This window comes from Barbatula barbatula (assembly GCF_947034865.1).
Source record: "Barbatula barbatula genome assembly, chromosome: 24".
Classification (NCBI taxonomy): Eukaryota; Metazoa; Chordata; class Actinopteri; order Cypriniformes; family Nemacheilidae; genus Barbatula; species Barbatula barbatula.
The window spans coordinates 4,477,944-4,487,565 of NC_136787.1; the positions used below are offsets into that span (position 1 = coordinate 4,477,944).

The 9,622-nt window shown below is 38.9% G+C and overlaps 1 protein-coding gene across 2 annotated transcripts; it reads right to left on the bottom strand.

The window, feature by feature from the left end:
• Positions 1-1,324: 1,324 nt before the first annotated feature.
• Positions 1,325-9,597, bottom strand: nln (neurolysin (metallopeptidase M3 family)). Of its 2 annotated transcripts, none has more exons than XM_079448564.1 (13): positions 9,421-9,597; positions 8,741-9,000; positions 8,410-8,558; positions 7,337-7,441; positions 7,137-7,239; positions 6,902-7,062; positions 6,414-6,549; positions 5,483-5,849; positions 4,723-4,924; positions 4,024-4,210; positions 3,761-3,889; positions 2,470-2,606; positions 1,325-1,956 (listed from the first exon to the last, which is right to left on the bottom strand). In XM_079448564.1, the coding sequence occupies exons 1-13, from the start codon at positions 9,468-9,470 to the stop codon at positions 1,804-1,806; spliced, it is 2,139 nt and encodes a 712-aa protein (XP_079304690.1). In that variant the 5' UTR covers positions 9,471-9,597; the 3' UTR covers positions 1,325-1,803. The 2 variants fall into 2 exon arrangements, with proteins under 2 accessions (XP_079304690.1, XP_079304691.1); XM_079448565.1 differs by having other exon boundaries at positions 1,411-1,956; positions 2,559-2,606; positions 9,421-9,563.
• Positions 9,598-9,622: the final 25 nt, after the last annotated feature.

Consider the following 9,622-nt stretch of genomic DNA (forward strand, 5'->3'; position numbering starts at 1 on the left):
GCGCTACAGTTGTGATAAACGGTGCTGTTCGAGTCGCAAACGAACCGTTTGTTTGAATCGGTTCTTGGTAAGGAATCGATAGAACCGAATCGTGTAGCATTTGTAAATGGTTAGGTTCAATATTTATATAAGTTTATTTATGGTTGAATCGGTTCTTGGTAACGAATCGATAGAACTGAATTGTGTAGCATTTGTAAATGGTTAGGTTCAATATTTCTATAAGTTTATGTTTGAATCGATTCTTGGTAACGAATCGATAGAACTGAATCGTGTAGCATTTGTAAATGGTTAGGTTCAATATTTATATAAGTTTATTTATGGTTGAATCGGTTCTTGGTAACGAATCGATAGAACCGAATCGTGTAGCATTTGTAAATGGTTAGGTTCAATATTTCTATAAGTTTATGTTTGAATCGGTTCTTGGTAACGAATCGATAGAACTGAATCGTGTAGCATTTGTGAATGGTTAGGTTCAATATTTATATAAGTTTATTTATGGTTGAATCGGTTCTTGGTAACGAATCGATAGAACTGAATTGTGTAGCATTTGTAAATGGTTAGGTTCAATATTTCTATAAGTTTATGTTTGAATCGGTTCTTGGTAACGAATCGATAGAACTGAATCGTGTAGCATTTGTGAATGGTCAGGTTCAATATTTATATAAGTTAGTTTATGTTTGAATCGGTTCTTGGTAACGAATCGATAGAACTGAATCGTGTAGCATTTGTAAATGGTTAGGTTCAATATTTATATAAGTTTATTTATGGTTGAATCGGTTCTTGGTTACGAATCGATAGAACTGAATCGTGTAGCATTTGTAAATGGTTAGGTTCAATATTTATATAAGTTTATTTATGGTTGAATCGGTTCTTGGTTACGAATCGATAGAACTGAATCGTGTAGCATTTGTAAATGGTTAGGTTCAATATTTATATAAGTTTATTTATGCTTGAATCGGTTCTTGGTAAGGAATCGATAGAACTGAATCGTGTAGCATTTGTAAATGGTTAGGTTCAATATTTATATAAGTTTATTTATGTTTGAATCGGTTCTTGGTAAGGGGACTTTTATAAAGAGTTCAACCAGACGAATCATTTTGCGTCGGTTCATTAAAACGAATCTTCCTTCGTTACTCGGTCTCCAAAACGTTATTGCTTAAGCTGGGGAAATGCCATTTCGGCCCAGTTGATGAAACCTCATCTCAAAGCAGCCGTGCAGTTTAAACCTAAAGTCGATTTGGATTTCCATGGAATGAATCATTTTCTCGGCAAGGAAGCGGAAGCGCCTTATATTTATGTTGTAGGATTGGTTGGCTGCATTTCTCCGAGGCGTTTTAAGTATAAAACAACAACAACGAACGACTTGATTCCACAAAATGCAGCGCGTGAATAATAACATGTGTCAACAAAACAAGAAGTTCATATTGACAAGAATAATACTGAACTTTATTCTTGATGAAGCTCATAAAGTCGTTTCAACCGCTGACTTACAGTAACGCCGGACTATCATTTGTCAAAAGTTAATGTTTGTCTCCACCAGGTGTTCGCCTACTGTTACTGTCACTTTAAATCGTCTGCCATTCACACATACTTTGCATAACAGCATCTATTTAACATCTCTACAAATCTGTATGCAAATACACAAAAAAATCCTTCATACAACAAACATGACAGCCTACATAAAATGTATGCACGACGTTTTATTCAGTATAACACAATCTCTATAATCAAAAAAAATAACTAAGAATATACATGGCAAAACAATTTTTAAACTTAAAAAAGTTTTACTTCCAATTTTGTTGACTAGGAATTTTGTTCTGTCATTTTTTGAGAGAGTCCTTTACATTGAATAAATGCGTCTTGGCAAGGATCACGACCCAGAAACGTTCTCAACATATCCATACCATCCATTGAACCTCCAGCCTCCAGCACCACTCGCCTGTATTCCTTGCCCACCTGTAGGTCAAAACACAAACAAACACAATCATTCAGACGAGATCATAATGCTGAACGTTCAAAAAACATACAAGAGACTGCACTATATATTTTTGTAAATAAACTACAGATATTAGTCGAATATTATCACGGACCAGAACTCTGCATTTTGTAATTAAACATGAATGGTGAAGTCAACTTCCCCTAAAGGTGCAGACTCATCTTAAAACAATACTATGACTAAGTATGACGCAACACTTTTAAAGTACAGTTAGTACTATTCCTATAGTATCTATAAATAAATGCGAGATGCATCTATTTCTGGCAGTTCACTAGTCAGAATCACGAGCCAAAAATGTGTTTCTCACAATCCAGTTTCCCAAACGGACTGATTCTTGATTTCTGCGTTAAATGGAAATATAATGTTGTAATGCTGATAGAGAACTCAAGTGGTGACTATCAACTAAAATAATTATTTAGTTTTTGCCTAGGTATTTGTCAAACATAAATAAAAACCGAAAAAGCAAAACGTACTTTTGGATTCATGATTCCTTCTTTCTTGAACCGACTGAAGAAGATATCCATCGAGTATACTTCACTCCAAAGATAGCTATAGTACTGACCATCATATCCTCCGGCCAAATGACTGAAACTAGCCGTCATGTTTGTGCCTGTTTGTTACATATGAAAATAGAAAAAAATATCACATTTCTTTTATTATTTATTATATCTAATTTAGCCAACAAAATACAAATTTTACAATATTTTTCCCACTCAGAAAGAAATGTTTCATGCCACAATTTAGTTATTTCATGACCTTTTTCCACATTTACTCCCTAATATACAGCCGCAGAAAAAACGAAGAGATTATTAAATATATTTTCTATTTATTTAGTATTTATAGGTACTGTATGTGTTTAGGTAAACTGGTCATTCTGTGAACTATTTAAAACATCTCTCCCAAATTTCAAATAAAATCTTGTTTCCGTTTTACTTTTATTTGCAAAAAGTGAAAACTTGGAGAAACACGTCAAAATGACAGAAAAGATGCTCCGTATTTTCTAAACCTTAAACACTGCCAAGAAAACAAGTTTATATTCACTTTTAAGCAATACAACAGTAATATTTCTACATTTATTTTTCGAAAAGTTCAAAACAATTTTTACATGTGATCACTTTGATTTTTATTTCACGTGTCTTGTCATGCTGTCAGTCTTTCAAGTTGCTGTTGGATGACTTTATGTCAATCCTGATTTGATTTTATTAACAGACTGGACTGGAATGACCACAATACATCTAGAAATAGTGAATAAATGAAAACGTTGTCTGTCTTTGTTTTTTCCTTGGCTGTAATAACTTTGATATGATTGGATAACCTTTTCATAATAAAAGTAAAACGGAACATTGCTCAAGCAGTTGTATGTGAATGAACTCATTGTTGTGACATCACTACAAAGATTTCTTGTTCTTGCTGGTCTGAATCAACACTTTGAATTCCCACTGGGAAGTTTACAGACCATCTGGGTTCTTTGAGAATACCCATTACAACATGCTATAGTTTTTGGACCTACTTATTCTAATTCGAATACTATTTGGGACGGTTAAAATGCCAATTGGGCTCCAGTGAGTCATTTCAAAAAAGCCAAAAACGCTTTTGATAAAACCCTATAAACATTAAAATACAACTTACACAACAGTTTAGACAAACTCATCCATAAGTCAATATATTATTAGTGTCAGAGTCTAGTGTGTTGTATATTTAGCCGTGATGACTACACCACAAGGCTGTTAGATCCTCATTGGCTGATAATGCAGTGTTTATGACCTGGTGTGGCAGGGATCCCCAGGATCTCTTTACTGTGTTTGGCAAACTCAGCTGCAGTATCAGCACTGTCCTTAGTGTGGAGCGACTGGTCAGCTTTACTGAGAACAATCTGCCGCAGGTTCATCAGACCTAATACAGAGAAACGTCTGTCAACGAACATGCATTTGAATATTTTGTGCATGAGTTATACACATCTACAGCAGATATTTATAATGCAAGACATAAATGGATAGATACATCGATGGATAGATAGATCATCTGACCAGTGTTGGCCACTCTGGAGGCAATGAGTTTATTTAGCAGGCTGTCGGGAATCGGGCTGCCATCTTTGTAGTGGCGGGACATCCTTCTCAGTGGCTCTTTCTCCCAAACCCAGTTCTCCAACATCTGAGATGGTACCTCCACAAAATCGGTCTCCACCTGTGTCCCACTGAACTCTGCATAGCGGGTCTGGAACATGCAGGTTATAACTTATAACTCTATGTAACTTAAACCGGTCATAATAGTTTGTGTCCCTAATTCAACTTTAGACAACAAATAAACGGTTCTTTTTTACATATATTACGGTGGGTCCAAGGGTCTAACACCCTTACTGGACATTTTCAAACATTACATTTTCATAATTTGGCTGTCTTCTTATTTTTATTTGGTATGTTCCCCTTTTGCTTTTTTTTTATGACACTGCAATGATCATGGACTCATTGCTGGCATGGACTCCATGAACCTGATGATTCATGATATCACAGCATGGTTCGAGAACGATCGAAAGAACATCATGTGCACTTAATGGAAGCACAGCGATGTGACCTTTTACACAAAGGAGTTAATATGACCCTGAATGTGCTTGACCCAGAAAAACATAAGAATCTATTCAATATACATTCAAAACGTTCTTAAAATCGAAATTATTGCAGGTTTAGACTTTCAGACCCCATTGTAATAGCTCGAGAATGTCGACGTACCCTGGAGCAGATCTCATGCATGACATGTCCAAACTCATGGAAGAAGGTCTCCACCTCATGGTGCTGCAGAAGGGATGGCCAGTTACTAGTAGGTTTTGTAAAGTTGGCCACCATGGCGGCTACTGGTATCCTACGTTTCCCATCATTTCCAAGACATCCTGGCTGTAGGCCAAAGCAAGCTGCGTGGCCATATTTACCTTTCCTAAAGAGTAAAACAGAACAGATCTTAATAAAGACAATATCACACCACCATTCAATGCTGAAACCCTAAACGTAAAGCATCCTTTATACTGCGCCAAGTTGAGGTCGGTTTGTTTGTTCACAGCAATTTCAGCGATGGATGTTATATAAACGTTGGATATAAAGCTGGATTTGGAGATCGTTGGAAACTGATAGATGGCGTGCGGTCTCAGTGCTTAAAGATGCCGGACATGAACTGCACGCGCCAAGTCAAACTAAGTCATGTGTTTGTTCTTTTTTGGCATTCGGCATGTACGTGCATAATGTACAAAACATGAAAATAAATAATGCGATGATGTGTTGTGTGCTCGTGCTGCAGTTTCGTCCCACTACCAACCTCCAATAGTTCGCGTTTTTCCGGAAATAATCGCACAGCTGTAACGCTTTTAAAAATTTGATCACTCTTAAAACTCTTCGAAGATACGACGTATGCAATACTGTATATGTACTCAAGATTAATATGGGATTAAAAGAGAAACTGTGTGTGTTACCTGATCTTTACATGTCTGAGGTGGTTTACCTGGGATGCAAATCCAGATAAAACCGCCCGATTTCATCTCCATTCTCATAGTCCAGCACTGAGTAGAGTTTCACGCTATTATGCCAAACATGAGCGTTTGCCACCTGCTGGAACTTCAGACCCAACAGATCCTGATATATGTTCAGCAGACCCTCGGTCACCACCTCCAGAGGGAAGTACTCGATCAGTTTGTCTTTATCAACTGCAAACTTCACTTGTTCCACCAGATTCATGTAATAGGGCATGTCCCACGCGTGGATCTGTCCGTCGAAAACCAAGCCCCGCCTCTTGCACTCAGCTTGTTTGAGTGATAGTAAATAAAGTCTCTCCTGCTCACCTACTGGTTTCAACTTTTTATACAACTCACCTAGAGTGCATAACAAACAATCATTTTAGTTATAGAATTAAACCTTTTCAACTGTGTCAACTCATACAGTTAATAGAAGGTGCGAAGGTATCTGGATGCACAGAGGAATCTACGGATACATCGTGATTAACGGGTTATGGGCGGGGTTGTGTGTACCGACCTAACACAAAACCTACAGAGTGTGGTTGTAGCCGCTACGAGGCTCCTCAGGTAGCAAGGGCGGAAAAACTAGTTGGTTCTAGCACTGAAATAATTTTAGAGACATTATTTTAAGGTTAAAAAACTACAAAGTGTTGCTTTAACTCTAGTTGGAAGGAAAAAGGAAGACTAAACTGTCTGGCCAATAACATTGATCTATGCATTTCCAGTCAATCAAAGTCGACCATTCTGCTCTAAAGTGGTTTCGGCCATATAAAGACATACATTCATCTAGTACACTAAACCTTTGCATCAGGAATACACTGTATTGCCATTACATTGTGTAATAACTCACTACATTGTAGGTGCTCATCCTCGACAGAAATGATAAAGAGAAAAAGCAAAAACGATGATCTGTGAACATACCAAGAAATTGTGCCACATTCTCTGAATTTTCAGCCATTGTCATTTCCAGCATATAATTGGCATGATTGGTGAAGCCCAGCAGTTTGGCCAGCTTTGCCCGCAACTCGATCAGCTGTTCGAGAATAGCAGTGTTTGCCTGAAAACATGAGTACAATTAATCATTTGAACCATTTCAATGTCAAACGTGTAAATTCTTGGAGGATCTATTGACAGAAATGCAATATAATATACATAAATAAAAAGACCTTTCATAATGAGTGTTATGTTTTTATTGCCTTAGAATGAGCTATTTCTATCTACATACCCCGCGGGTCCCTAACGAGGAATTCGCCATGTTGTTTCTACAGTAGCCCTAAAGGGACAAACTGCACTACACGGCGCGTTTCGTAAATACGTTATCTCCTTCAGCAAAGAAGCGAAAAACGTGAGGACATCTCAGCCCTGTGTCAGCCACCGTATTGAGCGACACGTTGTAAAGGAGGACCTACATTTTTGCACCTGCTGTGAAAGGCAGCCTCCATCTTTCTCCTGGTTTCTGGAACATGACATCTTTTCATCAGGGGAAAGTAGTGCGGATAAGCCAAAGTCACTTCGTACAGCCCATCTTCTGTTCGCTCGAGACCGTTCACGTAACTTTCCGCTAGACCCGCTTGAGAGAGAAAGAAATACAAGGTCAAGATGACTTCCATAAAGCAGCTGATGTTATACCACAGTTGTGCTTACCAAGCTCCTCCAGAGAGAATGAGAGCACAGTATTTTCCTCGTTCACGTTTTGGTTGAAATCTATGGAAAGCTTACTTATTTGTTTGGAAATTGACTTGATTTCCTGGAGAAAAAGAATGAAACATTTATAAGACAATCGCAATAAATAAGTGCAAATAATATTGGTAAATTGTCCATCTCACGAATAGTAAAGGACATACTACTTGTATTTCCTTGGATAAGTGCAATCCATTCCGTTTCCCAAGCTTTATCAGTCGTCCGAGCAATCTCTTTGACTCAGGCAATAAATCACTGGATTGTTTTTCCTAAAGAGATAAAGTGGGAAGCGCTTAGGCATGCAGACCAAATGCCTGAAGTTAAGGTTTATTGCATGCACCCGATGCATCCACGGCTCCTGTTGAAGACACAGCTAACTGCACCTTTGACACCAGACCAAATCTACGTCGGCCCAACGCTGTACTAGCTGAGCAGTCGCATGCTTTTCTGTCAATGCAGTTTTACACAGGGTCACTAAGGACTCAACACTGGCCTTTACAAGAAATAGCTGAACCATTTTATTACCACTCAATTAGAAAGGCAGTTAATACCCTGGAAGAATGACAGTCCAGTTAAATGAATGATATTAGAGACAGAGCAGCCAAACTGAAGGCTTTGCTCACTACAAAAGTATTTCTGAAAGTGAAAGTCCGCACTATGAAATTGTTTTGGTCTCAGGCTCGGCTGACATGGCCAATGTTTTATTCTATGGGTCACCCAATGAAACCGGATATGTATGCCTTTTTACTACACGGCAATTCCACTTCTTATTGAAATTTAAAATACTATATTAAAGGGGTCATATGGCATGAATATGTGTTTTCTGTGTCTTTGGTGTTAAAAGTTGCCCATGCATGTATTAGACACGTAAAATTGCAAAAATGAAAGTGTCGGAAACAAAAGATGCATTGAATCTAAAAGCGAATGCTCACCCAGACCAGCCTGAAACGTCTCGTATAGCCACACCCCCACAAATCTACGTGAGTTTGTGGTATGATTCGACTAAGACCGCCCAAATGTATGCACATGTAAGATGGACGTATCCGTCAGTACAATTGCTTTGGAACCAGATGTTTCAACTATGGAAAGAGGCGTTACATTTCCGTCACACGCTCGGTATGTGAAAAATACAGCGTTTGAACCCTAAATTGTGTTTACACGTTGATAATATTCGTTTTAGTCGTGTCATTTGACCCCTTTAAAAATGTCTTGAGATTCACCTGCAAACGCATGTTACCTGCAGAGCTAGAAGCCTCTGAAAAACATCCGCTCTCATGCTCACTTCCACATCGAAATCCGACAGACATTTATCAGCCTCAGTGCTCGCCAATCTGACCTCCTTACACGGGGAGACAAACTGAGGGAAGTCTAACACGTGACGCGAAGCTGAAAGAAAAAACACATACATGGACAGAAGTCAATGTCTGTTGTGTTACTCAAGCCTGAACATGCACATGCAATGCCAAGATCATTGGTTTGCACAGAACACACAAAATTCAACAGTCAGTTTAATAGCAAGTCATGTTTCAATCTGTCAAACACAACATGTTACGTCAGTCGCCAGTCACCTGCATAATCTGATTTTGCATCTGCCAGGACTTGCAATGTGTTGTCGAAGCACACTTTTCCAAGGTCCACGGTCCCCACAGAGTCGTACGCTTGTTTGATCCGCCGGATCAGCAGCTCGGTGCGGCGTATCATCTCTTCTGGGGTCAGATCCCAGTGCAGGCTGTTTGCCTTGACATCTGTGCTGCTGGAGCAGTTCTGGTCTGATATGACTGATCCATTTTGAAGGGTCATCTTTAGTTTAGATCTGGATGGAATAATTCTGTAAAGAACACAGAGAGAAGTTTAGCCCGCTGTGCCATTGATCACCGTGCATTGCTTGGAAACATATAGGAAGCCTCTTGGCACTTCAAAACAGGAAAACCTCTACATTCATTCCTGCACATAATGCCGAAACCCGAGTGCTCTGTGAGCTTGCGTGCTGTGAATGTTTTCCGCGCTAACGACGGGCACTTTCACATGCCTGTTAAAACGGGAATGCGAAACTGATCTCCCCTTGACACACTTATACGAGCTCACACATATGCCAACTAGTTTTGCATGGAGCAGGTAAGATAACATAATCAGATCACTTTGTAAAGTAAGACACAACTCTAGATCGTGTCTGGAGTTCGGTTAATAATAGCAACCCAGACAAACAAGAGAATAACGCGTGTTAATAAAAGCACCGAAATCACAATACCTTCTACCAGCCCGGACCAAAGAAATGCGGAGAACAAACATCGCATGCATGTTACATGCGTTCAATGTGCAAAAATGGGATGCCCTTCAGCGTACAGTTTCACACCGCTCGAGCGTTACGACCCAAATACGCTCACTGCTTACGTTATGAATATTAATTAGGTAAGTAGATTTTCTCCACGCACGGATATGATTGGCTGAAA

Excerpts from the sequence above, each read along its gene's own strand:
- nln (XM_079448564.1), bottom strand. The coding sequence starts at position 9,470 with ATGCATGCGATGTTTGTTCTCCGCATTTCTTTGGTCCGGGCTGGTAGA. Across the intron at positions 5,850-6,413 it reads GAATGTGGCACAATTTCTTG|GTGAGTTGTATAAAAAGTTG; the intron begins GTATGTTCACAG and ends TATGCACTCTAG. Across the intron at positions 3,890-4,023 it reads CTCCAGAGTGGCCAACACTG|GTCTGATGAACCTGCGGCAG; the intron begins GTCAGATGATCT and ends TCTCTGTATTAG.